The sequence below is a fragment of the Panicum virgatum genome, chromosome 9K (assembly GCF_016808335.1).
Source record: "Panicum virgatum strain AP13 chromosome 9K, P.virgatum_v5, whole genome shotgun sequence".
NCBI classification, from domain to species: Eukaryota; Viridiplantae; Streptophyta; class Magnoliopsida; order Poales; family Poaceae; genus Panicum; species Panicum virgatum.
The window spans coordinates 50,285,538-50,310,265 of record NC_053144.1 but is presented as its reverse complement, the minus strand read 5'-3'; the positions used below and the strand labels follow the sequence as shown (position 1 = coordinate 50,310,265).

The window sequence follows — 24,728 nt, the reverse complement described above, 5'->3', positions numbered from 1 at the left end:
GAATTGACTTTTTCATGACATGACAGGGCTGAGCATGCCGCCAATGACTGTGTTCGACTGGCTGGTGCTGGTTTTTTGTAAGAGAAAAGTACTGCTGGCTGGCTGGTGCTGGTTTTGTGTGAGAGAGAAATATTGTTGGCTGGATGCAATCACCCCGTTCGGCTGGTGGACAGCCTCCAGCCTCTACAGTATTTTCCTCTCACACAACTCCAGCTCCAGCCTCCAGCCACCAGCCAGACAACAGTGTTTTTCTCTCACACAACTCCAGCTCCAGCCTCCAGCTCTAGCCTGCCGAACAGGGTGAATGAAGATTAATCGAAAGAGTCAATAGCCAAGCAATTGGGCAAGCACCAAGCAGACACGGCCCATTTACGACGGGTTCACGCGGGGAGCCCGGAGCAGGCGGACGCGAGCGAGAGACAAACCAACCGGCGGCAGGCGCGCGGGCGGCCGCCCGCGGCCGCGGCCACCCCCCAGCTGTCGCCTGCCGCCTGCCGGCCTAGCCGCCGCCGCGGTTGGTTATTTTTTACCTTTACGGCTTCTTTACCCCGTGCCGCGCGGTAAATAACGAGACACCCCGTTTCCCGCGAGTCAACGCGGCCTCCCACTCCCTTTTCACCGCGGGCAGCAGAAGCAGAGGCGATACGGCTGGTCCCCCCTCCACGCCCACTCGGGCAGCCGCAGCTCCCCAGAAAAGGAAGCGCTGCCCCCCCCCCCCCCCCCCCCCCCCGGCCCGAGAGCACAGCTCCTCTGCTACCTTCCCCCATCGCCCCCCCACCCATGGCGGCCCACGACGCCCCCGCCACCGCAGCAGCGGGCGACGGGGCGCGCCGCCCGCCGCCGCGGCCCACGCTCTCCCTGCCCCCGCGCTCCGCCGTCGAGTCCCTCTTCGCCGGCTCCTCCTCGGCCGGCGCCGGCGCCGGCGCCACCGAGACCAGCCCCGGCCCGCTCACCCTCGCCGCCGCGTTCTTCCCCGACGCGCCCTCCCCGGCCTTCCACGGCTCCTTCACGCAGCTCCTCGTCGGCGCCATAGGCTCGCCCGCCGCCTCCGCCGCCGCGCCGGCCGTCCCCGCGCCGCCGTCCCCGTTCTCCGTGCCGCCGGACCTCAGCCCCACCGCGCTCCTCGGCTCGCCCGGCCTCTTCTCCCCAACGGTACTCCCTAGACCCCCCCCCCCGCCCCACACCCCACCGCACCGTTGCTTTGCCTACTACCTTGCTCGCTCGCTGGCTTATCCAGTTGTGCCTGGGTTTTCGGCTGCTGCGTCATGAGGCGTGCTTGCTAGTTAATTAATTAAATTCGCAGGCAATATGCTACTACTCCTATTGCTGCCTCCTAACAGTGTTGCGGATTCCTGAGGGTAATACGTACAGTGTGAGTGTGACGGTGTCTGCCCTGGACCCGCACTGGAAGATCTGCGTGCAGCGTGGAAAGGTCAAGTACGATCACTAACTGACTCGTACCACCTCGTGGTCCTGCCGAGTACGTCGGAATGATGTAGGCTGCTGTACTGTACCCGATGTGAGGCTAGTTGCCGAGGATTGCTCTGAACGTTAGCAATTTGTTTTTTTGGGGATTATATGCTGAGATACTTATGTTGCTGATGTTTTAATGTCAAGCAGAAAAGTCCTGTTCTTTCCCTTGCTTGCAGCGCCAATTGCTCTGATTAACATTAACATTGTGATATCTCGTCCAGGTGCACTTTCAGAAATGGGATTCCATAGTTTTTCTTCTTTATTTTGCAGTGATAAGGCTAGAACGGTATTTGGTTAATTGTTCAGTAATGTTTGCCTGCTCCTCCATGTATGCATAGTTCATGATGTGAGTTGCTTGTGTACAATCAGGTTTTAGCATTCTTTCAGATAACAAGTCGACCAAAAGAATACTTGAGCTTGGGTAGAAAAATAGAAAACTAAGTTTTACATTATATCAGCTGTCAAGGTTATAATGTTGCAACTGGGGACTTCAACAATCTTGAAGAAATGCTCTGTCATAATTAGAGCAGATAGTTACATTTGTTAGTTGCTGTGACAACATATCATGAGAAAATTATAGTGGTTTACAACTGCGTTAAGCACATTGTTACAGATGTGAAATCTGGACATGCTGCTTTTAATAGTTTCTGTGGTAAGCACGATTGATATAATCTATTGCCAGACAAACATTTCCATGTTATTCCTGTCATTTCATGTTATTCCTGTCATTTGGATCTGCTCAACTCTTTTTGAATGTCTGTTTTTTAATGTTCTATTGTGCTTACTATTAAATGCTACAGTTGCAAATAGACATGTTTATGTTTTGGATTAAGCGATTAAGTGTTACATTTTTTTTCTGCAGGGGAGCTTCGAGATGTCCCATCAACAAGCCTTAGCACAAGTAACAGCACAAGCAGTCCACTCACAGTTTAATATGATCAATCACTCAGATTTCTCGATCCCTTTTTCGTCGACAGCAAGACCAGCTTCGACATCACAGCATCAGCATGCCAACCCTGCCAATGTGACATCAACGCAGGAGATATCAACTCTGCCATCACATACAGCTAAAAAGAGCATTGAATCTAATGAGGTTTCACAAGGACTCCAAAGTTCTGCACCCTCTTTTGATAAACCTGCTGACGATGGATACAACTGGCGGAAGTATGGCCAGAAGGCAGTTAAGGGTGGCGAGTATCCAAGGAGTTACTACAAATGTACCCATGCAAGTTGTCCAGTTAAGAAAAAAGTGGAGCGCTCAGGAGAAGGACACATCACTCAAATAATTTATAGAGGTCAGCACAACCACCAGCGTCCACCGAAAAGGAGGTCCAAAGATGGTGGTGGTCTCCTAATTGAAGCGGATGATTTCCATGAGAATGAAGATGCTTCAACAAGATCAGAACCAGGCTCTCAAGACCACTCTGGGAAACATGGGGGTTCCAATGATGGCATAGCAGGGCCTCGTGTGTCAAGGAAGAGAGAAGGAGATGAGCAATTGTCGGGTTCTAGTGATAGTGAGGAGGAGGAAGATGCTGAACAAAGGGTTGGCAATGGAGATGCTGGTCGGGCAAATGCAAACAGAAGGTGGTTTCTATAATAGACTTTCTTTTTCTATTTTTCCAAGCTCTGATCTATAATTGTTAGTTTTATTGGGCAGACATGTGCCAACTCCAGCTCAAAGGATAATTGTGCAAACAACTAGTCAGGTTGATCTTCTTGATGATGGTTACCGATGGCGCAAGTATGGTCAGAAAGTGGTAAAAGGGAATCCACACCCAAGGTAACCCCTTCGCATTTCTGACTTGTTCTCCATCTTCTTTGAATGCATCCATTCTGCTGTGTTTTTGCATGTACCTTCAGAAACAACACGTTTAATTGGAATAACTCTGCATAACACCATTATCAAGAGTTACTAGCTATTATCTATAAGCTTATAAGGACTTGCCTCTTATTGAAAAAAGATTACATCTTAAACTATTATTAGCTTTGTTAATTAGTAGGTTTAAGTATGTGCTGTAGTAGTTATTAGTTCGTCTATTTAACAGATCCTGTACATGACCCACAAGATATGAAATGTACAACAGCCTTTTGTGATGCTGAACTGTTGATCCACCCACTGTTTAAGTAGTGAATAGTATCATTTGTTACTCCAGAAAAGCCAAAACATGTTCCTCACTGGTCTATGGCGCGGGCTCTTAGGATCTGGCACATTGTTGGATCAAGTATGGATCTTTTGAATGTTAATCTCAATACCCTGGAAAGTCCCATGCAATATCGCTGGTGCTGGAAAAAAACTCATGGTAGCGCCCTGCACCTCACCATGATCCCCCCATGCCCATGTTTGTTGGTTTTCAGTTAGGATACTTAAGAAATTAAATGTGGGGTATCAATAACTTTAGTCCCTTCGATCCCCAGGATCTGTGTCGTCAAAAAGTTTTAGCTTTGACCATCAATGCATGCAGGATTATGTAGATGGCAACATAAAAAATGGTGTTACAAGATCCACTTTAAATAAATACTTTTCATAATGTATGCTTCGTTTATTCAAAGTAACATATTTCTATTGAAATTGCCAGTTAGTGTAACTGCCGTTGCTTTGAGATTTGTGAACCTTTTAGAAATAGGAGTGCAGAAGCCAAAAGCCCCTTGTTATAAATGGCAAGTGAGGAAGAGCCTTTGTTTGATTTAGCCCAGTGATGGTGCCTACATAGGAATTGATTTCTGATACTACCAAGTTTGTTCCTAATTGCTATTCGTAGGAATTTTCTATGCAGGACCTGTATTTTGTGCAGATTTTGTTTCAATTTTTCTCTCGAGGAATTGTGTACAGACCAGCCTTTCTTGGCAGCACTCCTGCGTCTTTGAGAAATATTTTGCACTATTTGCCCAAAAACATTGTTATAGTGGAAATCTGCTAGGGGCGATTGTGTTTTGGAGCGCATTTGCTTCTTATTTGCTGAACTGTGTCCTGCAGCAAATACACCCAAACAAACCAGATTTCCGCTATTACACTGTCCTAAAGTAGTCACAAACACAAAGTAACAATATCCCGCAGAAAAATTCTCTTCAGTCATCTAACATGATTACGGGTTAAGCTAGCAAATTCTGAAAGCATTTTGCGAATTATTTCATGTCCAATTGCCTATTCTCATATTAAAAGTGACCTGGAAGTTTCTCTTATTAAACAGGGTCCAGATAGACTAGATTTATGGACTTAGTGACCTGCTCAAAGTGTTGATTTTAGCCTTCCTAACAATCCCTGATCCCCATTTAGTGCTCCTATGCACAAACTTTCAGTTTGTGTATTAACCAATACAAATAATTCTGATTAGAATATTTATTAGTGTACTTCTATAACTATTCTATTCAATTCATGTTAAAATTCATCACCAATTGGGACTTACAAATACGCTAACTTTGTGACAAATAACAAAACAAAACAAGGATAAGGTTCGGGACTATTAGGCCAAAATAATGACGATGTGGTAGACGCATGGCCATAAAGCCTGCTTTGTTTTATACTTGTTTACACATAATTGTTAACAATAACAATGGACAGTTGAAATGTATGTCTTGATGAATAACATCTAACGATTAAATGGCTAGCATTTTGATCTATTAGTTATCGATTTTATTTGATAACTCATGAATAGCATTTTGAATTCTATTTACACTTGAGATATCTATTCTGGTTGTACTGTGCAGGAGTTACTACAAATGCACGTATCAAGGGTGTGATGTGAAGAAGCATATCGAAAGGTCATCACAAGACCCAAAGGCTGTCATAACGACATACGAAGGGAAGCACAGCCACGATGTGCCTGCAGCCAGGAACAGTAGCCATGCTGCTGCTGCTAACACCAACGCGTCATCCTCCACCAGCTTACCACACAGGGGACAGAATTCAGCATCCAGTAGTGGCAGAGGAGCAGATGTGTCGTCGGCTTCTTCTATGCTACTAAAAGAGGAAAATGAAATAACATAATGTTTTGGAGTGTCTAGCTGCCTGAATTATTCTGTTCTCTCGGTCCATTTCCCGGGTGTGTTGCCTCGCCCTATGGTGGTCTGCTGGAGCAAATTGGTATTGTAAATCCTGCTTGGTTTCAGCGAAGAGCGAGATCCTTTTGTTCGCACACTTCCGACAGCTTTGCACTAACTGTTTTTGCAGCATTTTGTTGTTGCCCCGTTGGTTGTAAATGCCATTAGTCTTACCCATGGAGAACTATATAGTAGATGACAGCTTTCATCAGCCAATTGTATATGCTCGATTTGGAACGTTTAACTGAGATGATTTGTAGATACACGGCTGACCGGATATATAAATTTATAGTTGCTGATGACTGTTTGACATGGGCTTGTGGTGACCCCCCTTCCAATTTTCTAGGTATCAAATCTCGGATTGGTTCATGTTGTTGACCAGCAACAAAATTTGTTCGTTAAGGCCTTGTTTTGTTCTTGAAAATTTTTGGATTTTGGTATTGTAGCATTTTTGTTGTTATTTGACAATTAATGTCCAATTATGAACTATAGTTAAACTGTGTAATGAGTTATTTTTTTTAACTGCATTTAATGCTCTATGCATATGGATATAACTTTTGTATTACAATACTAATAACTTTCATGTGACATAGTACCCCGATCCACTGGTGATCAGTTTCCATGGGTCAACTATGCTAGTATGCCAAGTTTGGAAAGAGGACTAAATGTGTCTGCACATAGATATCAACTCTTTTTCTACAATGGAATTTTTTTTGGCATCTGCTGCACCATAGGATAATATCTAGGATCATGACCCTAGTACTTTCTTCACAATTCAAACTTGATTTTTATATGTTTTTAGTTTAAAATTGTATAAGATAAGAACCTAGCTCTTAGCATTATCTTGACTAAAAATTTGATGTCATTTACCATATTATCTAATTGCGAGAGACCCGTTGCATATTTGATGCTCTCCTCATTTTAAAATGCAGGACCAAATGCTAGTATGACATATATTTATTGAAGTGTGCATTCAACCATCCACATAAATCATTTTTCACTTTTCTATATTTATTGAATCTCTTTTTTTTTTATGTTCTATTTACTGAATCTCCTACTTTTTTTATGTTCTATTTACTGAATCTCCTACTTGAATCACTTTTGCCCGTTCTGATTCTGTATTCTCAGTGCCGCTCAATGTCCTGCACATTCTGCCCTCAGTAAAAGAACAATGTTCTGCACATTCTCTCGCCTGGACGCAGCCAAGCACTGTTCGATGGCCATGCTGCCATAGGCGGCCATGTCATGTGATTGCAAATTGCAGCGCTGCTGCGCTAGCTAACATATACACACGTACATGCGGCTGACAGAAATTCGGCGACCAATTTCTTGGAGGCTGAAAGCTAGGACTGGTTCACCTCCATGGTTCCACTGCATACAATCTGCTCGTAGTGTAAGCAGGCAAGTGCCCGAGAAAGAAAATTAGAAACAAAGTTTGGCTATTCCTGATTTCTGTCAGAATCTTATCATGGGAATGTTTATGTTGTCCAATGGCCATTTCGTCTTGTCAGGTTTAATATCTATCTGTGTCTGAAAGTGACATATTGCAGCGGGCAACTCGAGTGGAAAAGTTAGATCGTGACCAACACCTGAAGGGTCGTATCAGCATGTATATACATTATTACGATTACAGAAAAGTTTTCGTGCTTACATGTAGGCAGAAGGGCCAGCATTTTAAGCAGAAACTAAGTTGTGGGGTCATCAGTTTTTTTTCCTCATTCTTTTCTCATTGATTGAATGGGTCTAGCCTTCCAATAGCTCGTACATGCAATCACTTTGATCAAATGTGTCACTTGTCATCAACTGTGACTATTGTTGGAACTTGCCCGTGGTTAACAAATTCAATCTTGTTCAGCCTAACACAGCAGAGGACCTGCTCAGGGAGCTCCTCTTGCTTCTGGGCCTGCAAGATCATTATAATTAATTGCAATTAATGTGGACTGAGTATAAGATATTTCAAGAGTACTGCCAGATAAACTGCAGTGCTAGTTATTCATGGGTAGTATGATGTAGTTTCTTTATGGAAAATTTTCTATGCAAGACAATGGTGATCTCTATGATTATCAATTTAACAGTATTTGATGAATCTGAAATTTGTCTTGCACCCAAAGAAACACATTAAGGACATTGGTTGTCTGCAAATAAGTAGGAGAAGCTGAAGAAGATTGATAGATGCATCTTTGGTGGAAAATCTAAAGGAAAACTTACCTGAATTGTCAAACCCAAATCGAGGATGCCATTCTTTAGGCGTTCTCTAAATGAATCTAATCCCTTCCTAGCAATGTAGCTGAACCGGTGTATATCAAGGTCTACCTCAAAGTAGTTCTCTCCCTGGTGAGGTAAGAGATAAACATTAACTGGTGGTTTCTCAGAATACCATACAATCTGAATACCACCTAACAACATCGAGTGTGTTACTTCACAGTTCAAACAAGTACATCACTTTACCTCATAGAAATTATGTTGGGGCCGTGAGAGGACTGGCTTCTCATTGTATGCTTGGACAAGCTTCTTCTCCGTGGAACCCAACTGGAGGTCATCTGGGTTGACCAATCCAGCCATGATTTTCAATCGATCTCTGTACATGGTGGTAGATTCTGACGTAAACCCTTTTACCTTCTCAGATTCATTCTCAAAAAATTTCTGTTGACAGAAGGATTCTATTAGCTCACAGAAAATAATTCTGTTTGGAAGTAGAGATGGTGAACTGGAAAAGGCTAACCATGATAGAATCCTTGAAATGATCCGAAACCTCCTTCTCATAGTATTCAGATATCCTGAAGTACAAGACGAGGCTAAAGCCTTCTCCGTCGCTGTCACCAAGGAACATAGCAGCAGGGTAGGTAGGCATCTGTGATTGAGAGGGAAAAAAAAGGGAAAGCTTGTAACATTAGAACTTTACATGATAGTCAAGCTATACCTACTTCCATGCAATTTGCAGGGGAGTACCTGGATGTTCACAATCAAAAGTGACGGGAGCTTGGGATGTGTTCGGATCTGTGGAAGATCAAGGTGCTGAGCAATGTGATGAACCTTTTTGGTGCAGGCAAACAAGTCCACCCCTATTGGATAATAAGCAGCATAATTTGGAGCAGCACATTTCTTCTTATCTCTGAAAAGATTGAAATCAGATGTTTGGTTCATACAGCTTATTTCATGCTTATAGATAAACATATTTGACATTGTTATTTCCGAGTTTCTTGTCATACTTCAGGAAGGTCTCACTCCTCAACTTGAAGAGGGATGGATCAATCCGTGACCAACATCCTGTTGTCGGCTTCTCACCTCCACATGGGATTGTTTGCCCTACCTTTGGACGGACAACATATTTCTTAGATTTACCTACAGTGAGATTGTAAACATTAGCTAGATTGAGAGGGGTGTCAAACTGAAACGGACGCTGGACTTACCCGGTTCACTGCTGTCTTCATAGTCATCGCATGATGTCTTGTATGAGAGCCGGATCACTGTTGACTTTTTTGTTGTTGGGCTTCCACCAGTCAACTGCTGCATCTTGTCATTGAAGCTGATAGAGTGCAGCAGCTTCCGTAAGCGGGATGGGGTGGGGCTCTCCTTGTTGTCATCATCTGTATCATTTTTATCCTTCAAGCCCTTGAAGCTAAAGGAGGTCGGTAAGCACTTGGTGGCACACACGGACAAGTTTTGGCTCCTATGTCCAGGATCATCACCTTTCAATGCAAGAATATCAGATAAAGCTGTAGAAGTTGTTGAATATTTGTAATGCTTATTCCCTTGAGGTGAAATTGTTCATACCTTTGTCTCTTTTCAGGTACTGTTCAATAGATGATGTCATAGGCACACCACGGCATATCTCACCAATACGAGAGAGTGTGTCGGCAAAACGGGAAGCGCTCTCATATTGATTATTTTGGTCCTCATCTTCGTCCGAGGATGCCGAACTATCTGCAGGGGAATTCAAACCTTGGACATTACAGTTATGCCTCCCTGAGACATCAATTCGCACAACGGCCATTTTTAATTGTTAAGTTTCTAATGTTCTTACCTCCATCTACACTCTTGAATTCATCATCAGAATCATCTTCAAGAATGCTGACAGAGTCAAACCAGGCATCTTCGTTGCTGCAACCTACAACGGTATGAGAAAATCTGGTTGATTCATTGCCTCGTACTTATCAGCTTACATGAACTTTTACCTTTGCAGTCCCTCTGGCTGTGGTGCCACTGCATCTGCGTAAGGTGGAATGTCTTGGAAAGCTCTGACTTGCCACGGTTTGCAGTCTCGACATGAACAATCTCGCTCATCGAGAAGCCGGTCATGCGTCCTCTCGAATCGCTCAACTGCTGTGACTGGGGTGCCTCTGGCATGACGGACCGGGTACGGCTGCGGACTCTTCGTCCTCTGGTGTAATATCTCGCTGGCCTCCTATGCTCTAGAGCAGCCTTGGAAGTACAGGAACCCATGGTGATGGATACTTGTGTGTGTGTGTTTTCTGTTTCTGGTTTCCTCAGTACCTTTAATGTAATTCACCTTCAGTGTTTGTACACACTGTGGAGCTAGAGATGAAGGCCTAACCTGCAGTCACAAGAATATAAGTTTGATGTATGTTTAAGCAGGGTTCTAAAGATTCGCAAGCAGAGAGTGGGAGTGGAGTGATTTCTGTGGCATCAAAGACTGAGTATTCTCAACTAGACAGGCAAAATGTGAGGGGAATGTAAAATGTAACAAGAAACTGGATAAACAGAATGGAGAGCTACCAGAGTGAATCCAAGAAACGCAAATGGTTTCAGAAAAGCAAGAGACTTGGAAAGAGAGGACTAGGTTTGGAGAAACCTGCAGCCGTTCTGCAATATAATGTAGTGTGTAGGCTCATGATTGATGGATTAGTTTGGAGAGCATGTGCTCGTTGGTAGATTGGCACTTTGCATTATAGGCATTATTGTAGATGACGAATTATATCAACTATTCCTGGACAAATAATTAGGCAACTTTGAACTTCAGGGAAGGTTCTTGTTCAGTTTGCATAATGAAGAGAGATCTTGTAGTTGAAGAGAAATATGGTTAAGCAGATTGCCTTGTACTGTCGGTAGGGGTTTCGGATCTATGCAATGATCAGATGGATGCCGCGTTTGCAGGGGGTATCTGCATTTCTTGAAGGATGTTGATAGTCAAAGAGAAACAAATATTCGAGAATCAGCAGTCGGACAACCAGCTACGAGCTGGAAAGAATTGATATCTGAACAAATGAATTATATGTTGGGAAAATGAGTTAGGGAATAATAGAGGAATAAATTCTTGGAACTGTACGTGCAATCAAGAATAATTGTTGTTGTCACTTGTCAGATTTTCTTTCTTTATTTTTGGTCATGTAGAGTAAAAAATATTTCATCTTCTTTTTTTTTCGAGTATTCAACTTTGTTTGGGTCTGTTCAGCAAAACATCATTTGGCTGCAAACATAGCGTATTCAGGAAAACAATTAGTTACTGTTATCTTGGGTTTGAAGAACAGAAACATGGTGAAAAATATTAGCCCCCATGTAGAAATGAGGAGAAAACTGAGTGGTTGTTAGACTTGTTGGGATGGAGATAATAATCTAAAAATGCCTCTTGCTCTGAACAAACGTAGATCCTCGTTTATTATTGTAATTATGTGCACATGCACGGCCCGCGTATGATTTTTTTTAATCTCTAACTAGGTCAGGATACAGTGGGGCTACGGTGACTCGTGGGCACGCACATACAAGAACATACCCTCTTTTCTCTCCCCCTAAAATTGGTTCCTTTGTAATAGCAATACCCTCTCTATTCCAGATTATTTTCGAGTTTGTCCTAAATCAAACTTTTGTAAGCTTGACCATGCTTTTAGAAAATACCAATAATTATAGTTTACTTCTTTGATGTGGTATATGGTAATACTCTTTTCTCTGGCTAAACTCATGATAGTTTGGTGCAGAGAAAAAACTTAGAAATGCTTATATTTTAGGATGAAAATGAGTAGAAAACTATGGGACTAATATGAAAATTAGGTTGCGGCGGCTTAAACGACCATACAAACTGCATAGGAACATGAAACACGTCTTTTTATTTTTTTTCCCCTGAAATCGTGTTGTTGGTTCAAAAAATCATCTTCTTGGTTCAACATAGTACCAGTTTTTTCTTGGTGAAAAATTATTTCCTGGTTCATTGTGACAGTTTTTTCTTTTTTCTTTTTGGAAAAGGCATAGTACCAGTTTTTCATTAACGAAACACCAGGTGGCGAAGCCCCTACCGAATATATATGTTTAATCAACAAGGAGCCAAGCGTGACATAATAACATTCCCATCAAATTGAAGGAAGTACAGCGTAAAGCAGCACATCCCAATGTACCAAATACGAAATAAGGAAAAGAAACAGCATTCATTCAGACAACATGCATAATCCCAATTTTCAAAAACCCAAACAAATTTAACAGAGAACACTCGGTGAGGAAGTGAGAACGAAACAAGACACGATTCAGCTACGGTGAAAGAGGGAGCTAGAGGACCAACCGCTCAAGTCCTGGAAAAAAACATGGCAGCGCGTGCAGGCATCAAGGAACACGAACATGCACTGACTGAGCCGGGAGGCTGACGGCGCGTCTCCCTTTGGCACGGTCGACGTCGAACCGCCGGCCGGTGAGGGGGGGAGCAAGGAGCCGCCCTCTCCTGCGTAAAAGAAGCTGGACGGCAGCCGGGCAGAAAATAACCCATGCGCCCACCGCTTGTAAATTAGCAACACCTATGTATAGTGCTTTTCCTTGTTTGGTGCCGTCCTCGGATAAAGAAGGTGTGCGCGCGTCGCCAGCGACCCGTACCCATTGCCAGCGAGTGAAAGGCCTCATCTTCTTCATCTCCGACCACGGTGATCTTCTCCGCGCTCCGACAGGAAGCGGCAATCGCATATCTTCTTCATCTCCGACCACGGTGATCTTCTCCGCGCTCCGACAGGAAGCGGCAATCGCATGCTCTCTAAGGAATTAAGGACTTTGATGAGTGAATCTATTCGCTCTGTTTTGTTGGCTGTGGCTGGTGTTGATTTGCTGCGAGAGAAATAATACTGACTGATGGCTGATGCTAATTTGGTGTGAGAGAAAAACACTGCTGCTAACAACCAGCAGAACAGAGTGATTGTCCCAAACGTCATATATCAAAACACAAAGGGAGAGGTAGTATAGTATATATATGCTTCTCTCTTCAACAAGCTCAAACGAATTAAAGTCCCAAATGCGACCAATGCATGTCAGATAAGCACATACTGGACTTACAACATGTTCCTGATGTAGCTGTGCAACAGCAGTGGGCATAGAAAATATCAACTGCAAAATCAGCGTTTGCGCTTTACAATAGAACAAGGATTATTCTTTCGTGGGCCGATGGAGTAATACAGTACTATATTAACACAACAATGAGCAGAATCGCTACATCTACATGCTCGCTCAAATTGGTTCCCAGTGAAGTTCCAGGCCGCTTGCTTGCCGCTTAACTGCACCAATGGCGGCAAGAACTGAGAGGCTAATAATCTGGTATGGATGCAAAGGTGTACCCTGGTGCTCCTCGCCACGAATAGTAAGCAACTCGAGTTTCGTAAAAGCCTGCAGTTATGCCAAAACCATGTGAGTGTTCCACTTTCCACAGCCATAGAAAATGCACATGATTTTCAACAGCTGCAAATGGAGACACAAAAATGCGACCAGTTTCCTTCTCTACAAAAATAATGCCACTACTGATTGCAGTAACAGTTGAACACGAAGCCTACAGATTTCCTGATCGTAGGAGTCCACTATCAGCTACGGTTACAGAACAACAATGCACAATTGCCTTGTTTAGTATGAACTTTCCGAATCTTGTGTATGGCAATAAATTTTTCTCTTAAGTCAAGAGATATAATCATATAACCAAGAAAAACTGTATTAATGGATAATTATGAAGCTAAAGAGAGTGGATAATAACAGAATAATAAAAAGGAAAAATATTCAATAATGTTGAGGAAATAAATGCACACGCTTTGGTACTTCAAATTAACATACCAGGAAGGAAGGCAAGGAAGCCCAGGAATAAGAGACCATATGCCTGAGAACTATCACCCTCCATGTGACCTGTGAATATGAAGTATGAAAGGAAGAGAAGTGAAGATCCAAGGAGTAGGAGGAACAATGCCAGGGCAATTGACTTCCAGGGGATCCTCCTGTAGGATTTTGGAGTGTAAGCGAACCGAAGATCAACATCTTCTTTAGTAAGATTGTTGTACTCCCCATCCTCTACAGGCAGAGGTGTGTAACGAACATTGCGTCTTGATGCCATACTTTAGTATCTGCAATGAGAATGTTCCTGCAAAATATGAATTCAAAAAATGAGAAAAACAGAAATACCATATGACTGAATCATGAAAGAGTTCTTGTGCACCGTATCATACGTACACATTGTGGCTTAGACCAAATGGTCACATAAATCGTATTTTTTTTACCTGTGTTGCCTAGTAAGCTGGTATACTTGTGCCGGTCAGACCTCTATTTCTTTACATAATAGCTACATGTTCCGTTAACTAAGTGCACTAATGCAGTAGTGCTGTAAACATGCTTATCTCCTGGCAAGAGATAGTACCCTACTTTTTCTTCTTTGCGTATTCGAGGAAAAACAAAGAGAGAGTAGTCTACTTGCAGTAGATGTATAACCCTGGCCCCTGGGCACGCTTCTCAGGCAAAAAGAAAATACACATTGTAAGATACTTGCAGCATACATCGGTTTGTGCTTCACACATAGCTTATTATGAAAGCTCAGTTCAAGTCTTCTCTGCTTTGAACTTGATCAATAGCCCAAACAGAAGACTATCGCCCAAAGGCAACATAATATAACCTTTTTAACATGCTGCGGTGTCCTATGCCAAATAGATCTCACTGCAACAAGATAAACTTGTTTTGCTTGCCATATTTGTCATAGATGAACATTCATAAACAAAAAAGAAACAGAAAGAACAGAACAAAACATGACCGGGCATCAATAAGTAAGCTTTCCTTAAAAAACTAAGTGAATCAAGACAAAGCGAAAGAGAACAAAAAATGAATCTTAAAAGTGCATTCCATACAAATGTAGTAAACAGTAGTTCAACTCCCTACGAGACAACTTGCAATCCAAGATAGTTAGTTACCTACAACAAGTTTCCACTACCTTTTAAGTTTTAACCCTTCATGTTTGGGCCACACTCTATACAGAACTCCCTCCTTCCCATTGAGGCCTGGGACTAAGACCACTGATATAGCTTATGTTCCATCCAGAAACATGACAATATAAAAGAATAATCATATTAAGTACAGATCTGTATTAGTTAGAATACTTATCGCAAGAAAGCTCAAGTTGTGGATGCACTGCAAGGCCTCAAGGGGAACCACATTTTCTGGATGGAAATGCAATGCAAGCATCTAGAGAGGAGGCTCTGGCAGGAGATGGCCAGAAGGGATGCTGCTACAGCCAGGGTTGTCAATCGTTGGACCAGAAAGCAGATATTCTGGTTTTTGCTATTATGTTAGCAGAACCTAGAGTGGAGAGAAGAGAAAAAAAGGCTATATGCCTGAGACAAGTCAAAACTCAAAACTCCATTCATCCACAACTAATAAAAGATGAAAGCTTATCAAGGCTGCAAGTTCAAATAATCCGCTGAGAAATGTATAGGGTATAGAATAATACGGAACCCAAACAAAGGACAGTTATACAAGGACAGAGAGCACACATATAAGATAATAAGAGGAGGAGGAACACCATGATACGAACATAAACAATAATCAGCATCAGTTCCTGGTATAACAAATCCTTGTGAGACATTGATTAACAAGTACCATATTATGATCTTAATGACATATTGGGCACTACAATAGTGGAATGACTTCATACAAACACTAAATGAATTCTGAAAATTTTGTTCTTACACACAGCTTATTGGACAAACATGGGCACAATTCCTAATACTTGAATACTGCACAATATATACAGTACATCAATCCATGCTTCAAAAAAAAATCTTAATTGTATAATAGCATGATATAAACTGCCATCTAGCAAGGGACGTCATACCACAATTCACACAAAAATATGCATCTCGAACTATTTAATGTGTTAGTGAGCCTTTATCAGAAGTGCATCTTTTAAGGGGAAGGAAACCTGTCCGAAAGCGCAGTAAGCTAGCTACACGAGAAGAAAACAAAGTTTAGTTCCTTTAAGTTCCAATTTTGTTCTAATGGCACTCACATCAAATGTGAAATTGCGGAAAAACATTTTATGATCTACATAATTACTACACAAAGAAGGACATAATGCGGGAGCACAAGGGTTCAATTTGAACTCAAAAAATTTATTATTACTACAAGTCACCCACCAGGTAATGTCGATATTGAAGGGCATGATATTGAAATGAGGCATGATTCAAATTCAGTTGTTTGGATGACCATTCAATTGGCTTTTGGAATCCTAGAAAACAGACAAATTTGCTTCCTGTTTGGATGTACACAAGCATGGGATTGGCATTTGTTCCGGCATGGCAGATGGCCACTACTCCAAGGCAAGCACAACGGCTCTCCATGCCGCCTGCGCACAGGGTTTTCCTCCGGCCCGCCGCCCGCTGGCGGCGCCCCGTCGAGCAACCGCTCCGACAAGATCCAGCTCACAAAGAAGCTGCTGCGGCCGGCAGGAAGAAGAGGAGGGGGTCGCGGCCGTGAGGAAGAAGAGGAGGGGGGTGCTAGTCGCGAGGAAGAAGAGGGAGGGGCGCTGGTCGCGAGGAAGAAGAGGGAGGGGCGCTGGTCGCGAGGAAGAAGAGAATGGTGCCACAGCCGCGAGGAAGACGAGGAGGGGAAGCCAGTCGCAAGGAAGACGAAGAGGGCGCCGCGACCTCAAGAAAGAAGAGGAGGGGAAACTGCAAGCGAGGAAGACGGGATCTCTGACCTTGGTGGTGGAAGGGGGAATCTCCGGCAGCGGTGGTCGGCGGTGGAGGGTGGGGTGGAGTTCCGGCGGCTGAGGTCCGTGCGTTTTTGTCGCGAGGAAGAAGAGTGGAGGCCAATGCCGCGTCTGTCACTTAGCTGGGCCCTCTGGTCAGTGACACAACATTAGTGGTATCTATAAGGGGGGTGTTCGGCTGATCCGAGAGCCGGCTGATTTCGGCTGATTTAATAGTATTTTGTGAGAGAAAATAAGCCGAATCAAGCCGGGACAAGACAAGCGAACAGGGCCAAGGCCTTCTCCAGCGGTGGGTTCAATTGGTAGGCATTGAATCCCATTTGGGCTTCGATTCTTGTCTCAAGGTCAGAGGTGTAGTTTGCTCCAGTGGTGAAGGTGCGATTTTGGTCCGACAGCGGGTGCGGCCATTGGAGAAGACCTAAGGCCAGTCTCAGTAGGATATGTAACTGTGTCAGATGGTTTTGTAGTGATGAAATTCTCCTCACATTCTATAAAATTTCATCATTTTTTCTTCTTACCATGTCAGCAAAATTAATGATAATTAATATCATAAAACTTTTCATGAACCCTACCAAAAATGGCCTAAGAGTCGGAAAAAAAGATTTGCCATTCTTGGGAAAGGCAGGCGAAATGCCCTCCCGGTGACAGTTGGGCCCGCTAGCCAGTGACACAGGATTAAGTGCCATCCTTAATAGTGGCAAAAAAATTAAATACCTCTCGGTGTTAAAAGCAAGGGGACTCATGTGCAGTAGTAGGCCCTTAATGTGAAGTGAATACTGATTGGCATTTGAATTGATTTTCAATTCCAAACTCCAAATAACCCAAACAACTGCGTAACCGCAGTTGAAGCTAGTCAATACCAATTCCAAATTCTAAGGCTAATATCAACATCCAAACACCGTGTAAGACAATGGATTGGGTGAAGATAGCTTTGTTTGCATTGGCCACACATAATAAAGTTATTCAAGAGCAAATTAAAGCTCGCCCTAATAACGAGAAATAAACCATCCAGGCAAGCTAGGGCTCGGTTCTTTGCAAATAACAAAAATGGGAAATCAACCGAAAACCGGAATGAATCTCCTTTCTGCACTAGTGCACCCTAGGTATAAATAAGACTATCGGACTCCAAACTAAGAAATCCTTGAAGGGGGAAGTGTGGAACCCTGAAACAAGCGCCCTAGAGTTACATAAAAAAGGAATTTCTAACTGTTAAGTGAAAACAATTTTGTGTCATCAGTCGAATTTCTCCGTATCGAATCTCTTCTTTTTTTATTTTTGAGATTACATAGTAAAACTCAGACACTCACAAAAGCACACACTCACCCCTAATCTCTTCTGAGCCCGGTCGATAAAACACACACAAGGTCCATTTATCAGGATATGCCCAGCAACTCACCACCTAAGGTTTCCCTGCGCTGGAGAGTAATTACCGGTTGATTTTGTCTTTCGATCCAAATATCCGATAGAGCTAGTGAAGTTTCAAATTGTTTTGTTATTTTGAAATTAACCATTATTATAGTATTTTTTTGTCATCATCAATTGATGGTTTCTCCTCCCATGATATTGTTATTGGGTTGTTTTTTACCTTAAATACTAGTCGATTCATTGTTGTTAAAGTTGTACTGTATTCAGGCGCGGATCTAGCTCCCCTGCTTCGCGCCACGGCAACACTTATAGATGCATATGTATGCTGCGTATACCTTTATTAGAAAAAAAACTCTATACTGCGTCGAGGCATCAGACCATTTTTGGTTGATGGGTGGTTTGTTCTTTTCACTCAGTTTTAGTCTTCCTTTTTACCTAATTATAAAATCAAGTGGATTTATTTTTGGTTTTCACTCGAGTTTTCCTTTAGCTAACATGGTTACATGTATACGTGGCATGATTGCGTTGGTTCAAAAAAAAAAAAGAGTGACACAGTCACGAATCACTCAAGTGTCGTATAGTCATTCCTAAGAAAAAGAGAAAAGAGTCCTACTGTCGCGGGTGCTCGGCAAAGAGGGTTAGGCGTCAGCTGATGGCACTCACCGTTGACTAGTGGTGGTAGAGGATTTTAAATTTTAGTCTAGATAATTTAATAACCGGATTCTAAAATAATTGGACTCTTATCTTATATGATTTTGTCTAAAAATATATAAGAATCAAATTGAATTGCGAAGGAAGTACTAGAATCGGACGGAAAGGACAAGGAAAGGGAAGGGGGAGGGGGGCAGTAGCAGCTCCTGGTGATTGGGCTTACAATCCGTGGAAACTAGTTGAATACCCCGCGCGTTACTGCGGGATTTCAAGGCAAAAATGTTGAAGTTGAGTGTGTTGAAAAGATAGAGTTATGAAGTTGCAGCCAATTTTAGCATTGCAGATATATGGCATGTTTGTATATAAGAAATGCTTAAATATGGAAGTCAATGTACATATAAAAAGTTCTAGTTGCATAAACCGATAAAAAGAGGAACCATAATAGTTATGATAAGGATGTGTAAATTTTATTCCGGGAGGAAATGGAAATATCCGCATCATTTTGTGAAGTAAGAGATTAGACTTTGTATTGACTCTCTTGGATAACTAAAGTTTCTGGAATTTTTTTTATAAAATTAAGTGTGAGCAACGTAATTGTGTGAAATGTTGATAATCGGAAAGAATATATTTTGTTTAATAGTTTTATTAGTACATATGTTTCATTGGACCAATGTAGATATTTTGAATTGGTTATGGATTCTCCACCATCGTGATCTGTATTACTGTAGTATAATAGGATATTAGGAATGGGTGTGACAAAAATGCATGAGGGATGTCAGCACTTACATTATTTTTTTAACATTTTGTTGCTAATTTTGTCATAAAAATTGGTCATATGGCAATATAAAACCAAGTAAAAAGGTAAGAAATCTTAGTGGGTTGCGGAAGGCCAAGATATGAGCTTTCATTCAGATCCAATGGTTGAAATAAAATGATGATGTGGCTTCACCACAAGTAAGAGAAATAGCTATTAATGACTCTTAGTGGGTTGCACTTATATAAGATATATAGATTGTCCAGATTCCTCAACCTAATCGATCAACAGAGGATGAAAAAGATCCAAAAACCAATCTCGTCTCTCTACTCCTCCCGCAGTGAGACAGATCGAAGGAAACCAAATGGTCAAGGTGGGAAAGACGACAGTGGTGGAGAAGAGAGGTGGAGGCACCGCGGGGGCTCCTATATAACTTATATAACTTCTAGAAGACGTATAAGCTATGTATCTATAAAAGCCCATTAAGTTCAACATTTTGAAAAAATAGTTCAGCATTTGTAAATAGTAGATTCAACATTTTTTACAGACTATTTCAACATCTCAACAAAATAGATTCAACAAACCAAAATTTAGATCAATATTTTTTTCAATTGATCTTCTCCGGTGCCGGCGGGGAGTGGGGGCGGCGGCACGCGGCGCGGCGGCGGCGGCGGCGGCTGCTCGGCGGCAGCGCGCGCGGCAGCGCAGCAGCAGCAACAGGCCGGCGCAACAGCAGCAGCGTGCCGCGACGGCAAGGCGCAGTAGCGGCGGGTGGGGGTGACGGCGGCGGCGGCGCATGGTGAGGAAGGAGGAAGAAGGTTAGGGTTAAAGAGATCTAACGGACGAAAAAGTTTGCACGAATCTCAAACACTGTAAGGTGGAGAAGAAAAAAATATTGTGGAAGATGGATAGGATTTCCGGGCACTGCGGCTCGCGAGGTTCGGCCGTTCAGTCATGGACCGAGAGCCCATAGGTCTCAGGTTCTCGTCTCGGCTGGACCTCGAAGGCTTTGTTTGTAGTAGGTCATTGACCGAGAGCTCTCAAAATTGGACCTATGGGCTCTTAGCTAGCATCGAATTGTCTTGTACTCTCTCCGTTCCAAATTATAAGGCATTCCAATAATTTTGAATAGTCAAAGTTTTTTATGTTTGACCAAATTTATATAATAGAATAATGATATTTATTATATAAACTAAGTACCATTAGATTTTTATTAGTTATATTTTTATGGTACATCAATTTGATATCATAAATCTTTATAATTTTCTCTATAATCTTGGTCAAAAACTTGAGATTGCTTTGACTCTCCAAGATTCTTAGGATGTCTTATAATTTGAAACGGAGAGAGTAGTAGGCTATGGGCCGAGAGCTCCCGAAATGGGACACATTGGATAATTCCAAATTGGACCTAGTATTCTTTTTTTGTAAATAAAATTGTACGGTTTCTTCCGCTCAATAAAAATGATACTCAGCTTAAAATTATTATATATTTTTTAAAACGAAAAAAAAACAAATTTAGCTGACATCTAGACAAAGCAAGCCATAAGAGAGTGGATTAGTGTGCACGGCAAGTAAACGTAACCACAATCCACGAGCTCATTCCTGTGCAAGACCACGCTTTTAGCACTACAACACTGCCGAGGGAGAAAATGTAGCTCGGTACCATTCCTACTGCCACAACCAGCAGGCGCCTTCTGCATGCTCGTCCCCTCCCAATGGCCGTGATCTAGCCATAGATCTCCAGCCACTTGGCTCGACAGTGGCTAAAGACAGGCCGTTTCGCTCCATGAATGCTGCAGCTGGTCTTGCAGCCACATGATCAGGCATTCAGGCTTCGCCAAGGTACGCAGCGCGGCATTATATAAACACATGCCAATCTGCATGTGTGAGCAGGCACAAGCCAGACATCGTACGATCTCGGAAACGATCGACGAGCAGCATGGCTTTGTCCTCCGGATCCGCGTCGTGGGTGGCGCTGATCCTTTTCGCGTGCGGCGGGCTCATCATCATGTCGGCCGGTGATGCGGCGGCGGCCGGCGGCGGCGGCGACGACAGCAGGCTGATGATGGGGCGGTTCCTGCGGTGGCAGGCCGAGTACAACCGCTCGTACCCGACGGCGGAGGAGCGGCAGCGGCGGTTCCAGGTGTACCGCCGGAACATGGAGCACATCGAGGCCACCAACCGGGCGGGCAACCTCACGTACACGCTCGGCGAGAACCAGTTCGCCGACCTCACCGAGCAGGAGTTCCTGGACCTCTACACCATGAAGGGGATGCCGACGGGGAGCGGCGGCGGCGACGCCGGCAGCTGGAAGCAGGCCGCCAACGTCTCCTTCTCCGCCGCCGTAGTGGACGGGCCGACGAGCGTCGACTGGAGGGCCCAGGGCGCCGTGACGCCGATCAAGAACCAGGGCCCCTCGTGCTGTGCGTACTAATTAATATTGTTTCTTTAATTATAATTATCCTTATATATACTATCTAATTGTTTCTTTAATTGTTAATTTGGCCGGCCGGCAGCTAGCTGCTGGGCGTTCGTGACGGCGGCGACGATCGAGAGCATCACCAAGATCCGGACCGGGAAGCTGGTGTCCCTGTCGGAGCAGGAGCTGATCGACTGCGACCCCTACGACGGCGGCTGCAACCTGGGCTACTTCGTGAACGGGTACCGGTGGGTGATCGAGAACGGCGGGCTCACCACGGAGGCCAGCTACCCGTACCAGGCGCGGCGGTACGCGTGCAACCGCAACAAGGCCGCCCAGTACGCGGCCCGGATCTCCGACTACGTGAAGGTGCCCGCCGGCGAGGGCCAGCTGCAGCAGGCCGTGGCGAGGCAGCCCGTGGCGGCGGCCATCGAGATGGGCGGCAGCCTGCAGTTCTACAACGGCGGCGTCTTCTCCGGGCAGTGCGGGACGAGGATGAACCACGCCATCACTGTCGTCGGCTACGGCGCCGACGCCAACACGGGGCTCAAGTACTGGCTCGTCAAGAACTCGTGGGGCCAGAGCTGGGGCGAGCGCGGCTACCTGCGGATGCGCCGAGACTTGACGCGCTCGGGACTCTGCGGCATCGCGCTCGACCTCGCATACCCGGTCGTCTAATTAATAATTATTATTAAGCGCCTATATATTTATAATCAAGCTGCTAATTATTATAGATATATTAAGCTCCCTCGGATACGTATTGTATAGGTATATTGTATATATGGCTAGCTATATATACGTATAGCTCGATCTGCCGCCTATATATGTGACGTTTATATATACGTACAATGTGAAGTACGTACACAAGAAAACTACGTATATATACATACATGTGTAGTACTTGCTACTTACTACTACTACCACCATACTACCATTGCAAAAAGTAATGCATGGTGATGTAAAACCAGGGCCGGTCAAGAGCCAAATTACCACTACTATATATTAATGTAAAATGATGGTCCTTGAGATGCAGTTGAATTATTAATGATAACTAGCAAGTCACCCGATCTCATTATATTGTCGCATTTTCGGTATAATCATCGTATTATTATCTCTTTATATTACTTGCAGCATATCTCGATCTGTTGCTTTTGGAGCAATTAATTTTAGAAGAAGAAGTCCTAATAAGTCACCCTTCCTCTCTTACGATGTCGCTGAAACAACAACACCAACTACAAGTCTATACAACGATCCCATTTTTTTTTTGCCCTTTTGATGTACCTTCTCGCTTTAATTTGGTGCTAATTGGAAGCCTTCGCACAAACGAAATTTAGTTTTAGGCTCGTCGGCTTTTCTACCGGGCCTCTTTTTAGACCTAGCAGGCTAGAGGTTTTCAGGCCTCTTCTAGGCCCAGCGTGGAATTTCCCTAAAGATAATAGAGTTTGGGCCTTCCTTTCGCACCATCTTCAGTCAGGCTTTTGTTGCTATGATTTAAAAAAAACCTAATAGTTTTTAATAGAAATGTATTAAATTATATATTAATTAAATACACGCACACAAACTTACCTCTATGAGCATATTTGAAAGACTGAGCCGACAGATTTGTAAAATTGACGAGCGCCAGTATCGAGTCGAGGACTCAAACTCTGGTGGTTTGCGTTCTCAGACCATTTTTTTTGGTTCTCAGAATAATTTCTATTGTTGATAGAATTCATTTCAGATTAATTTTTATGTGGAATATTTTTTATTTGTTTTAGAATAATTTAATATTTTAAGGATAATAAATTTTTTAAAGTTTCATCATCAAATTATTTCCAACTAAAAAAGTATCTAAACATATTCAAATATAATCTTATTTTGAAAATCTCATCACGAGAAGATGTAAGCAAAATTTATTTTGGGCAATAATTTTTGGGATGCAATTTTCTTCATTGAATGCACATACTTATCTTGCTTTCTTTTCTTTTCTCGATACGTGGGCCATTGTAGAGGTCTAACAATTTTTTTTTGACTATCGGGACCCTGGCTTCATTGAATGCTGTCTTTGTGCGACACGGTATCCCTCTGTCGGTGGATCTAGGACTCCTGGTTCCGGTGAGCACTATTTTTCTTATAATAACACGTTAGGACTCCTGCAATTTAAGTGTATATTTCTTTCTTAGCTTGCATGTGGGTACCGAGTACCATAGGTGGGTAGAGAGATGTGCGGTGAGAAAAAAATAATTTTTTTGGCAGAAACGCTCTCCAACATGCGATTTTTATGGGTCTCCACCTCTTCCCACCTTCCTCAATCCTGACACGTAGGTTCGGCGTGAGGGGTACAGTGGGCCCAATTTTAATGAGAAAAATTTTCAATTATTTTTTATCTTTATAGTATAGATTATACCGTATATGTTTTTTCCCCTTATCGGCAAACATGGAAAAATAGATCCACAGTGTCCAAAGCGGGAGAATCTTCGCACTCACCGACCTGCAGTTTTGCACTTTGTAGTTTGTACCGTGGCTCAGTGAAATGCGCGATATCATGTTTGTTCCTAGATGTTTGTTCTCGAAAAATATCTTTTATATAGAAGTATATTTAAAGTATTAAGCCGTAGGTAATATTTTGATAATATAATTTTTACCATAAGTTTTCACTAACTTTAACACACTTTTTTAGGTGTAAATATGTACGTACACCATGTGGCTATGCCCATATGCTAGGGATTCTCTGTCCATGATCGGTTGATACTCAAAACTCAACATAAACAAGGCCATAAGCTTTCTTAAAATAAGTATAATAATAAGTTATAATCAGATTAAATATTGAGGTGAAGAAAAGAGGAGAGGAGAGAGAGAATAAGCAGGTTGTAAAATTACATCTGGCTTCGATAAAAAAAAAAAAGAAACAAGTATACCGTACCATATATTATTTTGAATTGCTAACTACTAAACCAATGATATGAGAGAGAGTCTACAAAGATCCCAGCAACAACTAACCTTACCAATGTGCACCAACCAATCCAGCGCACTTTGGCCGCAGCTGGGCGCGCCATGGAAGATCCAGACCCGATTCAGAGGGCCCTCTGCCGAGTATCCATCCTCTC

General features: G+C 43.1%; 4 protein-coding genes across 6 annotated transcripts; 2 read left to right on the top strand and 2 right to left on the bottom strand.

The window, feature by feature from the left end:
• The first annotated feature begins 731 nt into the window (after positions 1-731).
• On the top strand, positions 732-5,826 carry LOC120652000 (probable WRKY transcription factor 3). 2 transcript variants are annotated; one of them, XR_005666409.1, is made up of 4 exons: positions 732-1,152; positions 2,336-3,060; positions 3,121-3,256; positions 5,182-5,826. XR_005666409.1 is itself a non-coding variant. In XM_039929681.1 (4 exons), exons 1-4 carry the CDS (start codon positions 781-783, stop codon positions 5,459-5,461), a joined length of 1,500 nt encoding a protein of 499 aa, XP_039785615.1. In that variant the 5' UTR covers positions 732-780; the 3' UTR covers positions 5,462-5,826. The 2 variants fall into 2 exon arrangements, 1 of the variants encoding a protein (XP_039785615.1); XM_039929681.1 differs by having other exon boundaries at positions 3,134-3,256.
• A 1,230-nt stretch (positions 5,827-7,056) lies between these two features.
• LOC120648767 lies at positions 7,057-10,401 on the bottom strand. Its single transcript, XM_039925436.1, has 10 exons — positions 9,690-10,401; positions 9,539-9,622; positions 9,289-9,438; positions 8,925-9,203; positions 8,724-8,856; positions 8,464-8,626; positions 8,237-8,365; positions 7,963-8,157; positions 7,723-7,845; positions 7,057-7,417 (listed from the first exon to the last, which is right to left on the bottom strand). The coding sequence occupies exons 1-10, from the start codon at positions 9,955-9,957 to the stop codon at positions 7,304-7,306; spliced, it is 1,638 nt and encodes a 545-aa protein (XP_039781370.1). The 5' UTR covers positions 9,958-10,401; the 3' UTR covers positions 7,057-7,303.
• A 2,278-nt stretch (positions 10,402-12,679) lies between these two features.
• Positions 12,680-16,614, bottom strand: LOC120651999 (transmembrane protein 230-like). Of its 2 annotated transcripts, none has more exons than XM_039929679.1 (3): positions 16,442-16,614; positions 13,540-13,840; positions 12,680-13,104 (listed from the first exon to the last, which is right to left on the bottom strand). In XM_039929679.1, the coding sequence occupies exons 2-3, from the start codon at positions 13,811-13,813 to the stop codon at positions 13,025-13,027; spliced, it is 354 nt and encodes a 117-aa protein (XP_039785613.1). In that variant the 5' UTR covers positions 13,814-13,840; positions 16,442-16,614; the 3' UTR covers positions 12,680-13,024. The 2 variants fall into 2 exon arrangements, with proteins under 2 accessions (XP_039785613.1, XP_039785614.1); XM_039929680.1 differs by lacking the exon at positions 16,442-16,614 and adding an exon at positions 14,678-16,424.
• A 4,548-nt stretch (positions 16,615-21,162) lies between these two features.
• On the top strand, positions 21,163-22,687 carry LOC120648766 (ervatamin-C-like). The gene is made up of 2 exons (XM_039925435.1): positions 21,163-21,646; positions 21,740-22,687. Exons 1-2 carry the CDS (start codon positions 21,163-21,165, stop codon positions 22,318-22,320), a joined length of 1,065 nt encoding a protein of 354 aa, XP_039781369.1. The 3' UTR covers positions 22,321-22,687.
• The last annotated feature ends 2,041 nt before the right edge of the window (positions 22,688-24,728 follow it).